Source organism: Lepisma saccharinum, chromosome 5 (genome assembly GCF_977018435.1).
Source record: "Lepisma saccharinum chromosome 5, izLepSacc3.1, whole genome shotgun sequence".
Taxonomy (NCBI): domain Eukaryota; kingdom Metazoa; phylum Arthropoda; class Insecta; order Zygentoma; family Lepismatidae; genus Lepisma; species Lepisma saccharinum.
Genome location: NC_139233.1, coordinates 16,346,011 through 16,371,816, shown reverse-complemented (window position 1 = coordinate 16,371,816; position 25,806 = coordinate 16,346,011). Strand labels below are relative to the sequence as shown.

The window sequence follows — 25,806 nt, the reverse complement described above, 5'->3', positions numbered from 1 at the left end:
GCAATAGCAAAGTAATCATCCCTTATTACGTAAGCTAGAGACAAATTGTGACAGAGACCGGTATACTAAATGCAGCATGAATGCTTTGTGGAGACTCCAGGTCTTCAACATCGTTTATTGTTTATTGATTTGGTTTATTTTACTTCGCTTTTATGACACATTTGGATAATCGCGAAGATGAGGATGATATGATGAAATTGATGGAGCACAAAGAACACCCGTGCGGGATTCGAACCCAGGTGTCGTAGCGCGCTGTGCTATACTGCTCGCATTCCAGTTGGCGGCTGGAAAACAACGAATCAGCGATCATTTGAATTCTCTTCGGCTGACGTCGGGCATTTTCTTGTCACAAGGCACCGAAAGTTGCTGGCCGGACGCAACAAATGAGCGTCTAATACACAGCATGTTGCCAAACGTATTGTAAAACGGGGAGATAGAGAGTTGATTCGCGCCGTTACCGGGTAAAAGTTGTACAAGAGTATACAAAACACCCAAATACTGTACAAACAAGCTAATAAAAACAACTTACAATATCAGACATACGGTTGGCAACGTTGTAACGGGAGAGCGATGTTACCCCTACATCTCTTACTTCGCAACTGAGGTTGTTGACACGCATCGATCCGCACATCCAAGGAGACGATTGGTGGACAGATGGAGCTATGTTGGTCAGTCGCCAGTTGGGCCCGCGATCAGTATAACCACTACGCCACGGAGGCCGGCAGGTCTTCAACAGTAAGAAGTTTTACATAGTAAGAATATTAATCAGCTTTTTTTCTATTTTAATTAAAGCAGCTTACACGTTCTAAAACACAGATTGACAACCAACAACTATGCTCCAACTACCAAACGAATTGCCCAAGTGGCTAAGGACACAGGTCACTGCTTCGAGGTGGAAATTCATAAGAAAACGTAAAGTGAGATTACTTTCGTAACATCTCTGGGTGTTCTGCATTTGCAGCTTGGGAGCGAGTCAGAGGGTTCGAAGCATCCAATCAAGAAGCGAGCCGCTGACGTCATCTCAACCCAGCACCTATCGCTAACTTTCCCGCTCGCGCTCTACACTGTTGGTAGGCTCGCTTGCTGGACTCGCACAGGAAGCTGCAGATGTTTTGAAAGTAATCCGACTATACCTACTCGAGCATTTGGGATGAGAGAAGGGTCCTTGTATGGTTCAGTGAGGTCAGTGGCACAAGCACAGGGAAGGCAAACCCCTCCCCAACCTTCGAAGGAAAGGCAAACCCCTCCCCAACCTTCGAAGGAAATCAATTCTAAGGGAGGGGCAAGGAGGGGTAAACATTGACGGCCAAGGGCACAAAGGGAATATTGCCCCCTTGATTTCAAATTTTATGCAGGGCCTCCCCGATGGCGCAGTGGTAGCGCCGCCGCCGTAATCAAGGGGTCCCGGGTTCGATACCCGGTAGAGGCACATGTGGTCCGGATCCCACTTTAAACTGTAGGTCCAGTCCCGATTAGCCTTACTGTGCATAAAGTGGACTTAAAACACCACTCAACTCAACTCAAATTTTATGCAAATAATAATACATTTTGTAAAATTGTCTTGCTCGCTTCACTCGCAATACCTACTTTTCTTACTCTTATCAAGTTCCGAGCCGTAGCTAGAGGGCGCCGAACGATTAAATGGAAAAAAAATGTAAAAGAGAGAGTGCCATGACGCCCGTGAAATTATTTGCGCCCTATTAAATCAATATTGTTTTATGTTTGCAAAAATTGGATCTGAAAATTGTCTTGGACTCTAAGCTCGCAATATGACTCTTTTCTGTAATGCATTGTAAATTACTAGAGAGAGAAGTAAGACCAAATGCGTACTTCAGACTGTTGTTGCTAAACATTTTTGTTTTAAATGTATGAACAATCGTTTTGAGGAAAAGGAGCACACACATGTGAGAGACAATTTATATCATTTTTGCTGTTGGTTTGTAATGAGGTGTATGAATTGATTATGTAATGTATTTAAATAATATATATGTATTAAAGAAACATTAAATACGTGCACAATTTTGTGATAAAATGTTGCATATGTATTTTCTTATTTTACGTCGCTCCATTTTGCATGTGTGTAAAACATATGTTCTACATGAAAATTACTCGTGTCATATTCAAAGGAATTAGGATATTCGTCATTTTTTGTCTTTCAAAAATACAGTTTGTGTGCTTGTTTTCCATTATTAGCTAATGTGAAATTGAACGTGTTGAAAAAATATCAGAAAAAAATGGCAATAATAATAATGCCATTATCATTATTATTATTGACACGTTTATCCACCTGGTACTTGCCCCCCCCCCAGACAAAAATTCGTGGTTGCGCATCTGAGTGAGGTGGTGTATTGCTTGTTAGCCTATATTAATTTACTTTTTACATGTACTTATTACACTATTATTGTCGCCGGCCCCCGTGGCGGAGTGGTATGCACATCGCGCTACGACGCGAGGGGTCCCGGGTTCGAATCCTGGCCTGGGCATGGATATTTGTGAGTGTTCATCCATCAATTTCATCACATCATCATTCATCCCCATCTTCGCAAATTAGCAAAAGTGGCACAAAAAGCGAAGTAAAATAAAGTCAATCATTAAAAAATCAATAAATAAAATACACTATTATTGTCAAGGTGTTAAGATGAAATAGCGACTATGACATCAATGTCATTATTTCTCTTATTAACACAAGTATGCACGTGTAACTTCAACATTGCCGACTAAATTCAAGGACTCCCCATGTGTGTTCTCCCTGCAGTCATTTTAGCATAGAGTTTAATTGCTGTCATGTGTTCTAGGTGACGGGTACAATGTAGATTGTATGTTGTCAAGCATATTTCAATTTATCAGTCAATTTGTAAATTGATTTCACTCCGCACGCCGGTGTTTGCAGATCACCATTACGAATATATTCCCACGTGAGGTAAACAAACTAAGTCTGAAAAATAAATAACCGATACCACCGCATTCCTTTCTTGATCTCCCCTGTTGGCTATTAACGGGTGTTACTGAAAAAATATCTACGTTCCTACCTTCTTTAGGTTGGTTCCTGGTTTTAATGAAAAGTGCCTCGTTTCATCATCTGTGCATTAAGCGGTTGCAGGAGTGGAAGGAGTCGAACTGTTTTCGGAAGGTTTATTTACAGGGCTCGATTAAATATTCAAGGAATTTAAATACTAGTTTCACAAAAACGGGCACTTTTCTTGTACTGATTCGTTTGGTTGATTTTACTTCGCTTTTCTGTCTCTCTTGCCTAATCAGGATGAGTGATGATGAGTGATGTTGTGATGAAATTGATGATGGGACACTCACAAAGAACACTCGTGCGCAGGCCGGGATTCGAACCCGGGACCCCTGGCGTCGTAGCGCCATGTGCCTTGTATAACTATACTTTCAGAGTAATAAGTATTTAAAATGCAATAACAGTAGACGAAACACAAAACTTCACTCAAACAATGGAACATTGAATATTCTAAGAAAGATAGTTTGAGGAAATCAATGAATAGTTACTCATTATCTTAATATCGGGTGCTCTCTTCTGCTCTGTTTCTTTGAGTCCTGTTCCTCCCATTCATCGCGTTATTTGAAAAATTTCCAATGGGGCAGGATTCCAAAGTTAAATATTTACCAAAGTTTGTTTTAAGTGCACGTTATGCTCGATAGCTAAATACAGGCTGGACCTAGTTTAAAGTTCGGTCCAAACAATAAGCGTAGCATGGAGAAGCAAGGGGGCATTCGCCCCCCAAAAGTTTCAGGTTTATTGCAGTTTAGAAGTGCCTTTTTTTGTTGACCTCCTGAAACCTGGAGTCCCGAGTTCTGTCCCACCCACACCCTCCACAAATCACGCCGCTGCAGCGTGAGAACCAGCGCGCTGGTTAGAATTACTGTGCAATGTGCCTCCACTGTGAATCGAGCAGGGCCCCTTGATTACAAGCCGATAGCGTTACCACTACGCCAGAGGCGAAACCCCGGAGCAGAGGCAGAGTTTGCCTCCAGATCTAAAGGAAAGACAACCTGAAGCGGAATTTCCCCTCCTTAGAAAACAGCCTTGCTTGCATCACTATTGCAAGTCCCATGTCATTCAGTTACAATATGTTACTCTTTTTATTTAGTGAGCTGCTTCGATTTGCGTATTAAAGGAACACATATTTGTCTGTATTCATCTCTGATGTTAGCTTCTGTTTGTATTAACGTTCTATTTTTGTATTTTTTGCCAGTGATATTTATTCCTAAATAGAATATTATTGAAATTTATCACATTAAATAATCCATATAAAGAGGGTTTAGAGAAATTGATAGAGAATCATGAATTGTTATTATAATTTTGTCACAGCATACTAAAAATATCTTTTAGAATTCAACAAAATATTGGATCTAACAATGCTGAATTTCTTTTCAATTACCAGCCCGAAAATTTAACATAGCTATCTTCACTTTTCGACTTTCACGTGGCATTCATTGTGTGCTACCATTCATATAGTTGTACCGAAAATTTAAATTAGAAATCTCTTGAACTGCAAAGAAATCACCTTAAATTTCACGAGAGAGTATTCACATTGCACAGTGATCAGAAGCACTGTGAAATGCGTCTCAGCCTGGAATCGAACGAACCCCCCTTGATTACAAGGCGAAAACGTTACCGCTACGTCATCGGAGAGGCACAGCATATTTCAGAAACGTTCCTTCTGCCTTTAATTTCAGGACAGTGTATCAGTGGCGTTTTCGGGGACGGGCTTGATGAGGTAATGCCCCACCATTACTTCATATTTTCTTTAAAAACACACAGAAAATCTGTAAAACGCTACTGGAAGCCTAAACATCCTACCGAAGCACATATACGTATATAACCATTACTAAAGTGTTCAAGCTGAAATATAATCCTGCGATATATTTATAATAACAAAACTGTACTTAATTGTAATAACTTCATTTCGTGCATATATGTAAATGCTTTGTGAATCCATAACTTTTTCTACTCTTGATCATAACCAATACACTAACCTCATCCTCTTTTCCCTATCATATTTCATGTTTTATATTATTATTATTATTATTACTTCAATACAATTACACTTACTCTTGTTTTTGTTTTGAATTTCATTTTTCGAAATTTCTTTTCAGTTACTCTTACAGACACCCCAATCCATAAAAAAACCACGTTCACACACACACACAAACAAAACAGCAACCACAAATATTAAACTAATTTTTCATTCTAGGTATAAATAAATGCAACTTATTTTATTTGTGTACTTCTTTGGCCGCGGTGGCTCAGTCGGTAACGCGTCTGACTACCATGCTAAAGGTCCCGGGTTCGATCCGCGGCCGGTTCAAATCCGGGAACTTTTCTAACGATGGAAGCGGCCCCGGCGCCCACCCAGCGTCGAATAACATGGGTACCTGGGGGAAACCCTGGGGGGTAAAGGCGGTCAGGGGCGTGATGCTGATAACATCACCCCCACTCACGACCGGATCAAGAAAGTGTGGGGCGTTACCCCCACACCCCCTATACGCCTTCATGGCGTGGTGCTATGCACAGGGGAGCACTTTACTTTTTTTCATCTTTACTTCTATAAATAAGGCCTGTTCTGGCTGACAGAACAAGCCTTGTAATCTAAAGTTTTGTAATCAAAATACATAAATCAAACAATGTTTAAAGTTATTATAATACATGGAATATGTAATATGATAATAAAGTACACATAAAAGAAAAACGGGGGAACCGGTAAATTCGGAGCAAACCACGTCCTGGTATATATTAAGGTCCCAGGACTTAAGCGCATACCCTCGAATACATGCGGGTGGAGGAGGGCTGCTTCGGGGGGGTTCCCCCTTTTTATCCTGGAAGCATGCATATTTGCGTGAAGTTCCACATCTTTCATTACCAAGTGGTAATTTCCCATCCTCGCACCTGAGTTAGTGGTTTAAAATCTCGACGGAATACAAAGTGACAGTGACCTTTTCTGTTATCCTCTTGACAATGGAGTCTCGGACCATGAATATCTTCTGAATTTCCTCAACGTGTTTTCCTCTGGCAAATTTTCTTCCCTTGTTTCCTCTTTGCAAGTATCATGCTTTCAAGGCTCCTCCTTTGTGGAAAGAAATTCAATTTCCGCCTGCATACAAGCCGCTGTGATCGGATCGTAGAATTACTCAGGTTGCGCCGTCGGCAAAAAAGGAAACAAAAAACGATTTCAGGTTTCTGCACATTTTTATTACGTTTCTCCAGGTTCAAAATAGCCCTTCATTCAAAAAATAGCTCCTCCCTTCTCTTTCGAAGCTTTTTCAAGGAATTGTGACGCAAGGAAATACCCGGGAACTTATTTGTCACCGACGGGAAAAATAATTGTCTTCACGATGAAGACAGAGGAAGTGAAGAACCGACACCTGGAAAGAAAAAGCAAGAACGGGAACGTATAAAAGAGAGAACAATATCAGCAAAAGTAGAAATAAAATACATTTGTAAGGAAACTTACAAAGAAACAATGCTGGTGAAGCATCACAGATGCAAATTATTTCCTACATCTCTGTTCTTTTGGTCCCATCCTGAAAAAATATATAAACGTTTACAAACTCCCGGAATAAAAACCTAAACGTCAAGATATTAAATTGAAGGGTAGGGGAAAACCAACTAAGTAAACATTCGTCAAACTCCAAAAACGAAATTTTATTTGCAAACCTTTACTGAACATGTACGAGGGTAGATTGATAAATTCGCGGCCTCCCTTATAAAACATGGATATGCTTAGTAGTGCTTGGTGGTTTTATTCAACATATTCTCCTCCTAAAGCAATGCACTTTTCACATCACTGCTGCAATGCTTGCAGACCTTGCAATAGAAGTCCGAAGATTGCTCTGCAAACCAAGCCTCTGTGCGATTAATGATGGCATCTGCTTCATCATAACACGTACCCTTCAGAACCATTGTTAATTGGGGAAAGAGATAATAGTCCGATGGTGTCAAGTCTGGAAAATATGGGGGATGCTCCAACTCGTCCATTGTTTGACGTGCCTTATGGTCGGACGCATTGTCATGCACAAAGAAGACCTCTTTTGCCAGCTTTCCGCGTCGGTTTTCATTGAGTGCCGCCTTCAGTTTGTCCATCAGAGATATATAATACGTGGCATTGATGGTTGCGCCACATTCAAGGTAATCGGCCAGCAGGCGCCCTCACAATCCCAAAAGAGCGTGACCAGAACTTTTGCAGTGGATCGTTGTACCCTGAACTTCTTTGGGCGTGGAGAACCGTTGTGGCGCTATTCTGCTCACTACTGTTTTGTGATGGGATCGTAGCAATACAACCACGTTTCGTCCACAGTTACCAGTCGTTGCATAAAACTGGAGCTATCTACTTAAATTCGGACCAAATCTTCCTTGCACTTCTCCACCCGTTCACGCTTCTGATAGGCATTCAAAATTGTGGGAACGCATTTTGCCGCAACCTTCTTCATGCCCAAGTCCTCCTGAAGAGCCTTCCTCAATCGTTCATGGCTGATGGGCAGTTCCTCCTGTATCCATCTGAGCGGGGATTCGGTGATCGTCAAAAATTATCCTGTGGATGACGTCAGTCATCTCGGTGTGGTCACAGAAATTGGTCTGCCTGATCTTTGCCTTGCAATCAAGGGGTTCCGGTTTCGATATCCGGTTGAGGCACAAGTGACTGCATATTATTTCGTGTGAATAATGAAGTGTGTATAGAGTGCTCTCGAGTGCCAAACAGTGCGCACGAACAACGCTAGATAGCGTACGGAATTGAGAGCTTTTTCGCTCGAGAGAATAACGCTTGAACAGGCAAAACGAGCGGTATACGCTCGAAGCTCAGCAGTACACGTTTAACCGTAATTTGTCTGTGGTCCTCAAACATGGATCGTGCTGTGATAGACGTAGTGAAAATGAGAATTAAGTGTTGTCATTTTCATGTCAAAATGTAGTTTAGTCTATCTTATTAGTATACAGTGCTATATGAAAATGGTATAGGTGATTGTGTGCTGAAGCGGGTAATTTGTATATGTGTCACATTAACATGATATTCCATTGTATACGCTCGAGGGTGGTAGACCCGAACAAGTACAAGCGAGCGAAAGTGGTCTCATGCAGTACTCTAATGTTTACTATTAATGAATGTAATGGTGTAAAATAATGTGTTAAATGGTTGTTTTCCGTTCCAGGCACCAGAGGAACAAGTTGAAGCTGGACAACCTTTCCCTGCCCAGTCCCGAGAGACACCGACCGCTCAGGCACCAGCACAGTTCGGATAACATGCACGTTCCACCCTTCAACATCCCCAACCTGCGCATCGAGCAGCGCAAGACATCCAGCGCAGAGGACATGGCCAGGAAGAACTCTGCCGGTGAGTACTCACAGCGAGGGCCTCTTTGGTTGTGAACGTTGCCACTTGTCTGTCTTGTGCGTGTGTGTATGTAAAGGGAGTTGCAAAAGGAACGCAGGATTTAATTTAAGAAAAAGAACTTTTTATATATTAGTTGGGTACGTTATTACATTATTTGAAAGGGTAAACATTGCCATTAAATTTAGAATAGGATATCTGACAAATGTCCTACACAACGCATTTGACACACACTATTCTATTGACAAAATTCTGAATCACTTTTTTGTATAACTGCGGCTCAATGAGGTCGATAACTCTTTGAATTTCTGCTTTCAATTCAGGAATCGTCATTATTTTCGTAGCATAAACTTTGGACTTAATGAATCTCCAGAGAAAAAAAATCGCAGGGTGTGAGGTCGCACTGTTGTTTCATTTGTGTCGCTTCTCCAGGTAATTTGCCCGCAGTCTCCGTACTTCAAATGAATTTTAACGATCGTCCCTCGCTCCTGCGTCATGTAGCGCTCCATATTCACTAACCGCAATGTTTTTACTACAACATGTCACCTCTCAGAGAGCTGCCAACCCTGCGGTAAAGAAATGGCGCACAATATAAATCTTGCGTTGCTTTTGGAACACTCTTTATTTATGTATGTTTGTGTGCGTGTGTATTGTTGTTGTTTTTTGTGCGAAAAAATGTAAACCAGCTTTGACCATTTCGGGATGTTATCAGGTATCGACCGAATGGCGTCGATAGCTCAGTCGTTTAAGACCATTGTCAGTAATGCAGAGTCCCGGGTTCCAATCCCGGGAGAGATAAAATTTAATGAACCGCTGTGGTCTAGTCGGTTGTCGGCCTCCGTGGCGGAGTGGTCAGCTCAAGGCTACGAAGCCAGAATTCCCGGGTTCGAATCCCGGTTCGGATATGAATGTTTGTGTTTGTCCAAACATGAGAAAAGTCGAAAAATTAGTAAAAATTGAAATATGAGAAAATCTAAGAAAAAATTAATAACAATGGATACTACCGCTTAGGGGTATATAAAAAAAAGTCGGTAGGGTGTTTGACTCCCACGCGGGAGACTCTGGTTCGTTTCCGAAGCGGTTGAATTTTTCCGGCTTTGGTCCCACATAGAGCGGTTCTGGGGCTCACCCAGCCTCAAATCAATGGGTCCCTGGAGGCAACCCTGCGGGGTAAAGGCGGCCGGAGCGTGGTGCTGATCACATCACCTCCAAAATGACTGAGCTCGAGAATGTGTAGGGCTCTACCCCTACAACCCCAAAATATGCCTTCGTGGCAAGGTGCTATATGTACTGGTAACTTTACCTTATCGCGTATCTACTTCATCAATTTATGTCCTTTATTTTCAGAATGCTTATGATTAAATATGTTCTCCAACTTATAGGAATCGTGGCTCTCGGGACCACTCATTAATTTGCCTGCTATTATACTTTATTTTTAGGAATATTTTATTTTATAACAGGAATTGTCTACACCTTTCTCCTCTTTACATTTTTTGTTGCCTGCACTAATATCGGAGCCCTATGGTGCCGAGCTTTTGAATCACCCTGTGTGTAAAAATTATACAAAATTTACACTTTTGGATAAAACCAATGTATCAAATTAAAACGGATCGTTTCCAGTTACTTTTGATCAAAAATCATTAAGTTCAAAACCATCCAAAACAAAACGGCGGAACCATTTTTTACCTGTTCCTGGAAGTACGTCATCATCGAACATCACAATGAAATATTAATCCACCCGCATCGAAACCTTTTGAGATTTTCCCCGGAATACTTGGAACGGCGGGAACAAAGGGGAAACAATGGAGCGTCGCAATATAGCTGCCAATACACGTTCTGCAACACGTGTGTACTTTATCGACAAGCTTTCATGCAAGCCGGGTGCAACATGTGTCATGAATAGGAAGCAGCCGCCTCCGGTCCAATCAATGAGCTCGTGCCGCGATGCCTTTTGTGTGAAACGGATGAGCGAGTTTGATTAAACCTTCGCCGGTGGCTACATGCAACAATCGTGAGTTTTGGCAGTGATATTTACCTCTGGAGAATTGCATGGTCTCCGTTTGTCTTAACAATGTAAATCCAGGGCTTACAACGCGAAATACCAGGACACAATATAATTGTAATATATAGCGTGAGGCAGTCAAACGGTAAGATTAAAAAAAAAATCACAAATAATAGAGAGCAAATATTAGTTAATTTTTGAACATGAATGTACTGTACATGAGTTGAAATTACCAGTGTACCTGAAAAATGTTCATATTTTTTGAATATGGTGTCAGTAAGATGGCGTTCTTCATGTTCAAAAATTAGCTAATATTTGCTTTCTCTATTTTTTGTGAATTTTTTAAATCTTCCCGTTTGACTGCCTCACCCTATATATGACGATTTTCCTAAACCTAAACACCATGTAAGCAGGGGCGCCGACTTGTCAAAATTATTGGGGGGGGCTCTGATGACTGAAATAAATTAATGAATGACTCATTCTCTCCCTTTTTTAAGTTTTGGCCTCAGAGTTCGGAATCTCATAAAAAGCCCACGAATTCCTCAAAAATATTAAAATTTTCATTTACAGTTCGAATGCAAAATGTCAATTGTTCACGGATGGATATCTCACAAGTTTCGTCAACCATAATAGCAAAGTATTCCCGATTTTTAACATCTGCTACCACTGAGCGCAAAACAGATCTCGTTCTGAATGTCATGCTAGAGCCATTTGTAGCCCAAACGTCCCATCCACTACCCTAGTTCATGCACATCGTCTCTTGAAACTCTTTTTAGTAACAATTTTAACAATGCTCATAATTATATACTTCGTATATAGTAATAAGTCATGTGTTTTGCTGTCTCTGGTCATAGCCCCCCCAAACTTGATGGTTTAGCGGTCTCAGACCCCCAAATTGATTGTCTCGAACATTTCAAATGTGTATTTAAAGTTAAGTTCATGTGGCACAATTCAGAGTAAACTTTATAAGAGAAGCAAAATAATACATTAGATACTTTAAAGCAAAATTATGTAGGGGCTCTGCCCCCACATCGTTAACATTGGGGGGCTCGAGCCCCCCAAGCACCATGGAGTCGGCGCCTATGCATGTAAGCTATACTCTGTCCCGGCTACTGGAGCAAGCAAACGAAAACAAGTAGTGACGCGAAAAGGTTCCACCAATGAGCACGTGAGAGGGAACGGAATTGCGTGGAGGGGGAAAGCGAATGCTCACCATTTTCCTCTACATTGTACAGTAACACACTAAATATACTTAAAACGTGTAGCCATATTTCTGACTCACCCTGTATATTTGTTGATCCTTATACACAGTGACTCACCATGTTCCTTTTTTCGTTATTGTTTGCAGTAAGGTTGCACTTTTATTGTTTCTCTTTTGTCTAATATTAATATTTACTAAATATACTATAATCTAATATTGTATAAGCAAAATATAGATAATTAAAAGGCTGTAATGGAATCAGAAAAAATAGGTAATTACTAGGGAAAGGATTTTAAGGTGCAAAATTATAGTTTGAAAAAGGAAAAAAAGGTTCTGAAAATGTTTTCAAAAGGTGCAAAAAAAAAAAAAGTGCTGATAAAATCTCTTTTTCTGCGCCTTCCGTACATAAGCGCGCGGACCGCATAGAGAACTGTGGTTCTGTCGAATAGGTTTTGTTGAAGTTTTGTTTTTTCTTTCGCGGGTTTTGCTACAACATTATCTTGGAAACTATTGGGCCTGTAATGATTATATTATACCATTTTATTGCTCTCGTTCTGCTCTACAAAATGAGACTATAGGATTTTATGTAGCTGCTCAAGAACAGTGAAAATCATTTATTTTTCTGTCCAATTTTTTAACAAAACACGAAAGAAAAGGAAGGAAGAAGGTGCAACAAAGTGTGTTCATTTTACTTGATTTCATGTCCTAAAATACATATCTCAAACGATCGGTATGAAAACAGATATATTTTTGGAAAAGTGCTGCACCTTAAAATCCGTTCCCTATTAATGACTACAGAAAACTATATGAAACAGTAAGAAAATTGCGAATTTCTGATTTAAAATAGATTGTTTCAATAATAGTAATTATAAACAATGGTTATTACAATGTACATATGTTGCTTGCATATACAAGTATATTCATTTTTTTTGTTACTACTATTGAGAACATGGAGATATGGAACGGGGTGTTTGCACCCCTCTGCACCCCCTCGTACCCAGGAGCCGCTTATGCCGTCATGATATGGTGAACAAGTCGCATATTAATCTAATATATAAAAATGTATGTATGTCTGTGTGTGTGTGTTTGCTCCGGCATAACTCTCGGACTCCTGAAGCGATTTCAACCAAACTTGGTAAGCGTTCAACTCCAAGTTCATTTTACACTATAGTTAGAATTCATTATTTTCCTGTCTAATAGAAGATTGAGATAAATAAATACCCGGGCGACGCCGGCTAATCAGCTAGTAATTATATAAAAGACAGGTCTTCAATAAAACACACCTTCTTAATTAAAGATCGTCATGTGCGGATATACTTACTCCTCACCAAGACTAAAAGTAACAAAAATATCTGACTAAGATTCCCATACCTATGATAAAAGCTGGGGCTGTAAAGGGGCATACAAACGGACAAAACATATGGCAACGCACAGCTCCCTCCACACAGGATTGTACTGGTTGTGAGTCTAGGTGCTAGAGCCTCACTGGCCTGCAAGATGGTGGAAGTAGGTTGACATTTTTGGGTGTCTTCTCAGCAAATCATTCCTTACTCTCCTGATGCATCTTAGGATGATGACTATGATACGAAATGTGAATGACGCTAACTTTTTACTAGCATAGTTGGTCCGTGGATAATTCAATTCTCCGTTTCACAAACGCAGTAACAAGACAATTACGAAAGTGGAATTATATTCTTGGACAGTGTAGGTGTGTTTCACCTACGTCACAAATTGTTGAATTGTAGCTTCGAGCAGCCATGATTGAGGCCAGTTCTTGTAAGCATACGGAATTCAAGTGGGCGTGTGGGAGAGAGATACTAACACAGGAATTCGTGATTTACAACAAACGTGCAGTTGGTGCAAATGTAACGAACGCTACGTGGTTGATATTTCCTTGCAAGCGACAAATAAAATTGGTCGCAAACATGGCGGCTATGCGCATCCTGACGTCACATACAGGGTGTGCCACACATTTTTTTCAATCTTGTATTGTAGAAAGAGGACTTGTTTCCTCTGTCTGTGTTTTAGTGTATTCAGTATTTTGGCGCAAGTAACATATTAAGGCATAATATAATTGTGTAATATTAAAAGTCATATAAATAAAACATTAAAACTACATTTTTTTCACACAGATCACTCGTTCTGTTTCATTCATAAACACACCGAGGGAGCTTACGAATTAATCCCACTGTTCAGGCCCGTACCCAAGGGAGGACCAACGGGGTCATGCCCCACCCCACTCCCCCTCGAGTCATGAAATGTTCTAGTATGAACCTATAAAATCCTACACAAATAACATGGACGATTTTTCAAATTTTGTAAGAATTTCGATTTTCTTCTTGCATAAATGAATCGGTTGTTTCTGGAGTCTACTAGCCTATATTTAGTAATGTTAATTTTAAAACCATTTATGCAAAGCTACCGGACGTCCCAATTTGGTACGGACAGTTCACTATTTTTAATCACTGTCCTGGCTCTTTCCGAACTCCGGTCTTGATGACAAAATATCCTTTTCTTGGTTAATTCACATTCAGACATGTTCTTTATTATAATAATCATTCCTAATACGTATCATTTAACATAATATATTATCAGTGTTCGGAAAGTTACTTTTAAAAAGATAACAAGTTACAGTTACTTGCTTAAAAAAGTAACAGTTAGTTACTTGCTTAAAAAGTAACAGTTAGTTACTTGCTTAAAAAAGTAAGTTAGTTACTTGCTTAAAAAAGTAACAGTTAGTTACTTGCTTAAAAAAGTAACAGTTAGTTACTTGCTTAAAAAAGTAACAGTTAGTTACTTGCTTAAAAAAGTAACAGTTAGTTACTTGCTTAAAAAAGTAACAGTTAGTTACTTGCTTAAAAAAGCAACAGTTAGTTACTTGCTTAAAAAGTAACAGTTACAGTTACTCATTTTAAAAAGTAACACAGTTACAGTTACTCATTTTAAAAAGTAACTCAGTTACAGTTACCTGTACTTCAAAAGTAACTGTAAGTTATTTTTACAGTTACTTTCTGATGAAAATTTTCTTGCAACCAAATTACACAAATCAATCATTAATTGTAATAACATATTTTGTGAAGACTAACATGTCTTTTACTTATGTTAATGGTACATAATATAAGTCTTCGTATATTTATATTTATTACAAAATAAAGTACTCTCCTGTGCTTTTCTCGATGCCATGAAGGCGTATAGGGGGTGTGACGTTAGAGCTCCACACTTTCTTGATCATGGCCGAAGGTGGAGTGATGTGATCAGCACCACGTCCCTGGCATTCTTTACCCCCCAGAGTTTCCTTCAGATACCCACTTTATACGACGCTGGGTGGGCGCTGGAGCCGCTTCAACAGGTGGAAGAAATCTCGGTTCTCCCCCACCGAGGATCGAACCCGGGGTCTCTGACATGGTAGTCAGACACCCAAACGATTTTTTTTTTTTTAAAAAAAATAGGAATTTCCCTATGCGGTAGTATCCCCCGTTATTGACATGTTCTCAATTTTCTGTTTTCTGTATTCTCATTGGAACAAACTCAAATATCAATGTCAGAAACGAACTACAGAGCATTCCCTGACATTCGCTACGAGACTCGGCGGCAAGCGGCCCGGTATCAGCGCTTGTCTTTCCCGGTGAATGGGTCCGCGACAGTCGCTTATATTAAACCTCATAAAAAGGTTTAGAGTAACAGGGTCAGTTCTGAATAAAAGTGGAAAGAAAAATGGGGAAATCTAAAAAATAAAGTATACAAAGGCAATCCGCACAAAGCAGCAAGCACCAAGCTGTACGCCGTGTGACAGCCATATGCATCTAGGCAGAGGAGGGGCGGGGTGCGAATTCGGTGCAGGTGGTGCGAAAATCTATTCTCATCCTGAACGCTGAAATCTAGCTGCAGCTCTGATAAGGAAATATTTCCTTTCGAGATACCATTAACAGATTTACACCATTATAGAAACATAACACAATATTGATCATTATTAATAGAATGCAATCATTAAATAAAATTTAACACTTATTAGAAACATTTCACCTATATTCTAAAGTTTCGGGCTTGCCCCCCCCCCCCTTCAAAAATTGCTAGGTACGGGCCTGCCACTGTTATTGTACATTTTACCGTGGTTTGCTTTGGTTCTATCGTGGATATGGCTCCGAGAAACTTCATGACGGAATTCCTTAAACGGGCTAGACATCACGGTCTCCTGACTCCAATCCCTAAATGTTCTCTCTCTTACATCCATTACATAATCCTTTCCAGACCATAAGGGATTGAATATCATGTTTTAAAGGAAATTACTGCAGGTAATTTTCCAGACAGTTGGTCAGCATTTCGAACGTGATGTTTATGAATATTCCAACACCTTGCCCACGGGTATTAATTTGAATACAATCAATACAAGGAGGAAGTTCTTGATGCGATAAGGTATTTATAAACTGAAATATACATAACTGCAGTTATTATTGGTTGGTTAGCTTGACATACAAGTGTAAGGGTTGCAATTAAATATGCATAGCTGAGAACGTGGATGTTATAATTACGAAGAAACGAAATTGCAAGTTTAAGTAATAGTCTGTTGTTTTCTAATTAATTTCTCATTTTCTAAGAATCAAAACTGAATTAATGCGAAGTCTAAACTGTTGAAGAAACTCCACTTGAGAGAAATTTTGGCTTTAATTACTTGTACGACAAAGTAACTAAGTACAATAATCAACTTGATTAATTAAGCAATGTCATTAGTCTCTAATTGAAACCTACACCCCCAATCGTTGAATTCGTTCCAAGAAAACACTGAGCTTCAACTTTTTTTTTAAAGTCGACTGTGTGTTTTGTACTGATAAGGGAATTTCATGCATTTTTTAAAAAAAAATCTATATTATTCAGTGATTTTTCTTGCAAAAGAACCAGTGTCAAACGCATTTCAGTTCTTATCCTTTCCTTCTCAGTTCGAACGTTTCTCTTTCCCCTTGCCCCAGGAATAATTATTCTTAACTCGAGAGCACCTTGGAGATTTCCCATGGCTGCGGGCGGAGATCTTCATTCGTTTCCTGACTTTCTTCCGAGAATGTCACGAAGCCCTTTTCTCGCTTCGCTGTTTGCTTTTAATGCTCTCTCTCTATCTCTCTCTCTCTCTCTCTCTCTCTCTCTCTCTCTCTCTCTCTCTCTCTCTCTCTCTCTCTCTCTTCCGTTGAAGCCAGAGACGCGAACTAAAGAGGAAAAGGATTATTCTTCGACCTCTTCAACAACAAATAATGCACTTTAATTAATCCGGTTGCCAATATCTCTACAGAGCAGCTCGTGCACACTAAATCAGTAGATGTTGAAACATGAATCATACGCTGCATTTACTTTTCTTGCGTCACAATTGAACTTCTACCAAATACGGTAAAAATGTCACGTATAGGTGTGTTTCACCAACGTCATAATCTGTTGCATTGTCGTTTCTAACAGCCATGATTGAGGCATACGATTGACATAATGGCATGGTTGAGTTCTTGTAGAGTGCATCACACATACGTATCTTTGCCGTTGCGCAGATACCAATTTTCGTTTCGTCTCCCTCTCTCTTAGCATCACGTGTTCTACGCTGCTCGCCAACCTTCGCCATTGTTGCCATATTGTCATACCATTCCTGGACACACTCGCGCAAACATCATTGAAAACAATTGAATAGCGCTCCAGCTCGCGGTTCACACCGATCGGCAGGGACGGTAATCTGGCAATATAGCATGACGAAATGGTTGCTTCTTTTATGCAGTGCATGTTCATTGGCTTGGTAGTAACTAGTGTTGCCAACTGTAATAATGAAGCACTAATTCTGTCACGGAAGGAGAAAGGCCGGTAAAGTGACGGTGAGTTTTGTTGGATTGGAACCACCATATTTTTATTTTATACTAAGTATTTGAATTCAAGCGCGCGCGGGCGGGAGGTGCTAACACAGACATAAACAAACGTGCAGATGTAACGAACGCTACGTGGTGGATATGTCCTTGCGAACGACAAATAAAATTGATCACAAACATGGCGGCTGTGCGCATCCTGACATCACATGAAACACGCCTATAATATATAATTGGTTATTTTTGTCACATTATACGGGCTCCAGCCCCTTATCGTAACTAAAATCAACACCTGTCTCGGAGAACTAAAATCATCTTCCCTAGATTAAAAGATGATGCTGTAAAAGGGCACTCAGCACGGACAAAATACAGGACAACACACAACCCTACAGAGGATTATACTGCCGTAGGTGCAGACGCCAAAGCCTCACTGGCAATTACCGCAGTGGCGTGCGAGGACATTTTCCGTTGGTGAAGCAGATCCCGAAAAATTAAGAAAACCAAGATTTCGGTGCTTCTAGATGGTACGTTATAGTGAAAAAATGAGCACTCTACCTGATACTGTTTCCTTAATGTCTCTGAATGTCCTGGCGCCGTTGTTCATTTTCTCGAATTTCAGTTGGTTTGTTGTCAAACGTAATGCAGCAACAGACGATCGCGGATGATTGAAACCCATTTTCAAGATTTTCACACATTGCAATATTAACAAATCCACTTTGGCACCACGTAGTTTTTTCCGTAGTAAATAGTAAACAATGCCAACACTAAAGTTTTTGAAGCAAACAAATAGAAATTCACCCGCCCGAAAAAAGGGGACTATTCTCCTCGCAAAGCGCTTGAAAAAAGTGTGACCCCGGCCAACGAGTTTTACCAACTCTATTTGGCGGATATGTCCATGGATATGTTAGCTGTCTTAATAGACCGAACGCTCTGAAATGTTTCTCTTAGCATAGAATATGTCATCCGTATGTCAGCAATCATATGTTTGTGTTTCTCATGTGTTTTGAAACTTTATAGTTTAATTATGATATAAATTTTAACTAGCTTGGTGGATATGCTACATCGCTGACAGTATACAGCACACTTGGACACTTAATCGTGCAGTTCGCAACACTGAGGACATCAACCGACTGAACTCATGTCACTCTGGCTTTCTATCAGCCCTTAGCGATTGGAAAACAAAATTTCCCTCCACATAGCGTACCCTCCCATTGGATCCTTCAAGGTCGCCTGTTGATTTTTAGGGGCGTTGATGGAATTGGCTGCCTACAGGCTGGCCAGGGTGATGTGTCGCAGATGTTCTGTGAACACGCCACAAGAGTGTGATGTGTCGCAGATGTTTTGTGAACACGCCACGAGAGGGTGCGGATGGCCGCATATCGGAAAATAACGATCCTTGGAGGCTTGCAGGTTGAATCTGTTGAGGCAGCATGGAAGAAATAATGAAAAACCAAAAGTTAAAGAAGTAATTTTGTAACAGTTATGCTGTGTGCCACCACTCCTGGCCTTGTTGTACCGGAGTGCACACGCATGAATTACCGGGTGTACTACGTGGAAGTGAGGTTCACATTTGAGTGCCTTCTCAAAATGTCGCTCCTTACACCCCGTATAACAACATCCTTCGGCCAATATATTTATATATTCTAACTCGTTGGAACAAACCCACAATGCTATTACACGTGTCAACTTGCAGCACGTCCGGACGGTCCCACCACAAAATCTGTATTAGACGTATCAGTTTCCAGCGTGGCAAGATGATCATGTAATAGTGTTAAGTCGGTTCAGAAAGACCGCATCAGCTTTTCGCGACGCCCATGACCGGCAACAAGTAACTAAGTACAGTTGGCCGCGGTGGCTCAGTCGGTAACGCGTCTGACTACCATGCTAAAGGTCCCGGGTTCGATCCCCGCCGGTTCAAATGCGGTAACTTTTCTAACGTTGGAAGCGGTCCGGCGCCCACCCAGCGTCGAATGATTTGGGTACCTGGGGGGTAAAGGCGGTCAGGCGCGTGATGCTGATCACATCACCCCCACTCACGACCGGATCAAGAAAGTGTGGGGCTTTACCCCCACACGCCTTCATGGCGTGGTGCTAAGCACAGGGGAGCACTTTACCTTTTTTACCTAAGTACAGTTGAAATCAAGTTACTTTTTGAATTCTACCTGTAACTAGCTACTTTTAAAAGTAAGTACCAGTAACTGTAACTGTAGTTTTGCAATAAAAGTAACGTATGGGAAGAGCTAATTTGGCAAATCTGTTTCCAACTGTGTCTTCTCTGGATGTTAAGGTGAAAGGATTTTCGTGCAATAGCCTAGGATTCTTTGTGTACTGCATTTTGAACATTGAAGCTTTCTTGCAATTCGTCATTTCTAATTGCTCTCGAGGACTTCGCCGTTTTGTTCCATCATCCTGTTTATTCAGCATGTTTCCGTTGAAATTCAAACCAAATAAATGAGCAGATTTGAACCAGAGACGAACATTTTGATGTGTGTGAATGAGTAAAATTGTCTTTATCTTTTTAATAGTATTGATTACTGAAATATTTAGAAGCGATAAATGTAATAAAATTCTTATGTTAGTACTATTGTATTTTTGTGAGTGATTGATTGATTTGGTGTTTTAGGTGCACTTTGTGTACAGTAAGGCTAATCGGGACTGGACCTACAGTTTAAAGTGGGATCCGAACCACTATGTGCCTCCACCGGGTATCGAACCCAGGGTCCCTTGATTACGAGGCAACGACGCTACCACTGCTCCATCGAAGAGGCCCTGTTTGTTTTATTGTACTAGATTTTGCGTGTTAAGTGGTAGAGCAGCCACAGGCTGATCTTCGCCCATGAATAAAGAATTTCTAATTTCTACTTTGTTGTAATAATATAAATATATGAAAACTTACGTTACTTATATTACATACCAGAAATCTAAATGAAACACATGTAAGTTTATTACAATTAACTGTCCTTGCTTTGGTATAACTTGTTTGGAAAAAAATCTGGCAGAAAGTAATTGAATCGTTCATTTCAGAAACACCCTATCGACCTCTTCTGGCGAAAACTGTTCTTGTACAGTTTCATATAGACCTTGCCAAGACGCATGCAGAAATCGATCATGTAACCAGCACGTAACGATGTGTTCTGGCAAGGTCTATATGAAACTGTCCAAGTATCGTTTTCGCCAGAATTGGTCGATAGGGGGGTTCTGAAATAAACGATTCAATTGTCAAAGCAACTTAGTTACTTTTCAAGTGCAGTAACTGTAACCGATTTTTTTTAACGAGTTACTGTAATTCTGCTACTTATTTTTAATCAAGTAACTGACATTTGCAGATGTGAAAACTAGACATTAATGGCCATTGGCCACGCTGTGGAAATAGATACGCCTAAAAGTTGTAATTAATCTACTTAGGAGGACCCTAAATCACGTTTCCTTTGAAGAAACCCGAATCGGCGGAAGGGTACAAAGGAAGATGCAAGCGAGGACGCCGGAACCTGCTCTTTCCGGTGAAGCCAGTTTGATTTGGGGTCTTTGCTTTTTATTTGTATCTTCTCATCCTCGTCTTTTGCTCCACTGGTACAAAAATATCCTTTTGTTCGGACATGCTCTTTGTCTGTAGCTTTGAGGAGGAAAACTCCATTCGAAATCTTTCTCATGGTACGTCCTTGTTTTCCATTTTCCGTTCTACAAGGGTATCTGGTTTTGTATCATGCAAATAGCAACATGCTGGCTTACGGGAAAGGCTATGCGGATGAACGAGAAGGAAACGCAAACGCAAGAAAAAGTAAATTGGAAAAACTCCATACCGAAACACTGCATAAGGTACGAAATACAAAGTTACTGGTGCTGACATCTCATGAGGTTTCTCTGCCTTCTGTAGATTTAAGGTACAAGGAGGGAAGTCGAAATCAGTGCTGTTCTCGTCCATTAATATGACGTCTCAGAAAACAGAGCAATTTGTAGTTCCCATCTCTCTCTCTCTCTCTCTCTCTCATTCATCTTTCTGCCTTTTTCTCTTTCTATTCCTTTCTATCTCTCTCTCATTTATCTTTCTGCTTTTTCCCTCTCGATTTCATTTCTCTCTCTCTCTCTCTCATTTATCTTTGTTTTCTTTTCTCTCTCTCTCTCTCTCTCTCTCTGCACTATCTTTACTTCTGTATATTTCATGCATTAAGAGTGAGAAGAAAATAGTAAAAACTAAGGCTTCTGCACTACTCATGGGCTCTTTTCGTCACCTCCATTAACGTCTAAATTTTTTCGACGTACCAAAAATTCCACACTTCATCCTTCTCAAAACAATTGATAATGATGCTCTGAAGAGTGTCTTTGAAACAAATAGACTAAATTCTGTCATTCCAGGAATAAACATACAGAAATTAACATCAAATGTAACCCAGAGTGTGCTCATTGGTTTGATATTATGCTTGTTGTTTAGCGACGCTTTTCGGCTACTTTTGGATAACCGTGATGGTGAGGATGATAGGATGAAAATGATTGGACGGACATTCGCAAAGAACATCCATGCTCCGATCGGGGACCCCTGTGCTAACCACTCCAGCACGATGGTCGACTCTCAAGCCCTGAAACCAACCATTCCAGAGACATCGGTGATTCTGATTGCGTATTGCATCAAAGTCTGTAAAACTCTACGCACCCATGATGGAAACATGGCCACCAATCTGAACAGCATGTGATTAGAATAAAGTATCAGTTTTGAACTATATGTAAAAGTACACAGAAAATCTTCACAGGAGGTCCAGCAACCTGCGTTGAAGCACTGAACGTGGACTGGCCCAGTGATAATGGACAGTGGCGTGCCCAATACTTTCTAAAAGACAGATTCAAGTATATGGTTGTAAAATGGCTGCTATTACTTCTTTAGTAGGAATCGGGACACTGCTTTCGAGTTTTTTTTTGCCCAAAAACGATGATGTGACATCCCACACCGAAGACTGATAATGTTCCATTTCTAATCAAAATTTCCCTCTCATTTAGCTAAAATTTCACGTACCTGCACTTCCCTTTCAGAAATCCAAATTTCCCATTTTCAAAATTTATTTATTGATTGATTTACACCTTTTTTTTAAATTGCGAAGATGATGATGAATGGTGATAAGGTGAGACAGATGAAGGGGGAATCACAAACATTTAATGACGATACAACACAAGTTCCACAGAGGATTATACTGGCTGGGAGTCCAGACGCCAGAGCCTCGCTAGTCAGCAAATCGCAGTCCAGGTTGGCATTTGGTTGTCTTCGAAAAGAATCACCCCTTAAGCTTAGTAACTTTCTCATATGAAACAAACATGTGTTTATGATGATGTATTGATGGCAGTATATTCGCGATAAATTTGAATTCTTGTGTTTCTTAATGGATTATTAGAGGCATGCAAATTTCGTTTCGGACGAAAAAACCAAATATGAAAAAACATGCTGTAATGTTCATGTTTCATGTTCATTTTCCTACCCTGTTTTGTCACGAAATAATGCGAAATGAACTGCAAAATGCGAAATATACTCTTAAACACGAAATTTACCATTTATATACCGACGCGACACTTTCTGAAGTCTGAAATATCCTGTGAGGTATGCAATTCACGGTAAATTTATTAATTCTTCTGTAAATATTTGAGAAGCAAAGATGGACCCCTTTACACAGGAATAAACTTAATACTCTGGTAACTACATAAAAGTGCTATTAGAAGGGATAAGTTTATTTTGTGTAATAAGTGCAGCTTTTAAATCAAATTTAGGATTATATTCACAATTTTAAAACCAAAATGTCATTTTATATAGCACTCTTGATGTGATTATTCACCGCTATAACACCGAAATTTTATTTTATTTACCGCTTTTGAACCCGAAATCAACTCAGTTTTTGCACCGAAATTTTGCTTTTTTATTTAATAAAAATATGTGCCTCTATGGATTATATACTGTATGCTCTTAGGTAATTATGATATGAAACTTCCGTCCTGACAACCACACCTCCCGGACTCGAAATAATCCGTGTGTTCTGTCACATCCACCCCCCTCCTCTCTCCCCGAAAGGTTACGCCGTAGGCGTTTCGCTCGTCCTGTTTCTATTTTCGAACTCCTAGAACCACTTCAGCCAAGGATAGCTAACGATGCGCTTTCGTAACTCCTGGAGTGTTAAGGCGCTCGCCCGGGAGATAACTACATCCTGAGGGCGTAAAGCGGAGCCTATATTACATGAAAAGGCAACAGCAAGTCGCCTGATATTAGTCTAGTTATTCAACAATGAAATTTGAACAGGCAGGATGTTACAGTTGCATATGTTATGTTCGGCCTGTTGCGAGTTTTTGCTTAAAGTCCACGTTATGCACAAGTTGGCTAACCCTATAGTGCTGCAGAACCTCCAGAAAGATGTGACTTCTGATTGGCTGTCATTTCGGAAGTTAATAGACTACAGTGTTCCTTCAAGGTAACGCTAGATGGCACGACAGTGTAGATTTCAGATATCCATCCTAATAAGATATGAAACCCCTTTAAACGGAAGATGATTTTTAGAACATTTTTAGAATTATTGTTTTGAAAGAAGGAAAGACAGAACTCGTCTTGAAGTGAATGGCTTTCCTATTTAAAGTCGAATCACTACAAACATTGTAACTACTTATGATCACTGAGAAATATAATTATTGTTCAACAACATTATGCTTCTAATTACTCACTGCTTGCTACATTGTTGTTGTGCAGGTCAGAAATTGTATTATTTAGCATAAGTCATTATTATTATTATTATTTATTTGTTCATCACAGGATACATTTCCCAATTATGTTGAACATAATACACTGTGAATAAATAACAAGAGAGAAGAGAAAAAAATAATACATGAAAGTATGGGCGTCTATGTACACAATATTTTTATGAACTTATTGTTGTGATTATCTTTTTTTTCAGCACACTACGTGAGTCTGTGAACATGTCGAAGTCTACAGTTTTTAATAGTTCATTCACCGTGTCCTGCATGCGCACTGCAGGTGAAAACCTATGCGTGTTGACCCTTGACCTCTCCGTGCAGAACAATTTTAGGTTTCTTGCACTGTGTCGGCCTGCATTAAAGTTTATACTTTCTAACAGTGCAGAACACTCACAGCCATGGTTAATCAATTTCTGTAAGAAAATGACGTCACTGACGACTTTTCTGTTGAACAAAGTTTCCAGACCGAAATGCTTGCATAAAGATGTATAGTTCTTTTTGTCATATTCAATGTTCACCTTGAAGCACAGCCATTTCACAAACTGCCTTTGGACGCTCTCCACTTCCTCTTGCCATGTTTTGTACTGTGGATTCCATATGGGACTACAGTCTTCCAATACTGGACGAACGAGTGCTACGTATATGTTTACAACCGTAGGCACAGAAAAATTAAACAGAGAATTTCTTCTAATGAAACCAACTAGCTAGTTATAAAACTTCTCCCATAATGCAGAAATTACATTACAAGCACTTTCAGAGATATTCAACATTATTATTTTACATAGGTTTCATTTTGATTTTATCATCAGAAAACATTTTTTTCCACACAAATATACAGGGTGATTCTAAAGGTATAGTACAAACGAAAACCACAGATACCTCCCATGAAATAGAGACGAAAGTTCCCCTTCCACTTTGCCGAGAGATGCCTCCGTGAGGAGCTAGACAACGCCGAAAACGTGTGAAAATGAAATTCACACCTCTGTACAGCCAGTACCAGTGAAGATAGAAAGGCGGAACAAACTAAGTCAAAAGGAACACCAAAGTCGCCCATCCGAAAAACACTAGGCGGCAGCTGCGCAACGCATGCGCATGGGGTTCCACAAAGGAAATAGGAGTGTCCCGCAAGACAAGTGAAGGGAAAGGGTAGCGATCGACTCCGGTAGGGAGAAAAGAAGCTATGAAGCATGAAGTAACAATTGCACAGCGGGAAACAAACACCATGACTGAAGCAGTGCAGTCGAGAAAAGTAGTGCGGTTTTGCAGAACCACGGGAGGACGACGTAGGATGTAAAAACACACAGAGAATGCAAGCAAAGTGGCCCGTGACACTCGACAGGCAACAGACGCGTACATGGTTCGGGGCAGAAATGGCGGCGCTGGCGGTGCAGCGCAAGGGGAGTCCCCAAAACACAGTGGGGAGACACCGCAGCAAGAACAAAGCACGGTGCAACAAAAGAGAAAGAGGACCGGACGGGGAATGGTACCTGCCAAGGAGACAACAAATGCGGGACGAGGGATTCCCCGTAGCAGCACCGAGGGGATGTCACACAGAGGTCGTGCGCCAGCAGGACAAACACAGCAACTACGGGCACAGGAGGTTATTGCTAATGAAAGGTGCACGTACAGATAGGACCACGTACCCCGTACTGACGTTGTAACAAACGTCGTGATGGGGCCCAATCAGCCTCTTAGAAATGAAGCCGGAGGCAC

The 25,806-nt window shown here is 40.4% G+C and overlaps 1 protein-coding gene across 1 annotated transcript in view; it reads left to right on the top strand.

The window, feature by feature from the left end:
* The window catches only part of bma (SCY1-like protein bma), a 554,791-nt gene that overhangs the window by 478,984 nt on the left and 50,001 nt on the right, over positions 1 to 25,806 (top strand). The window contains exon 12 of the mRNA XM_083123076.1: positions 8,167 to 8,348. Coding sequence (XP_082979202.1) covers positions 8,167 to 8,348 — 182 coding nt within the window. The remainder of the gene's footprint in view (positions 1 to 8,166; positions 8,349 to 25,806) is intronic.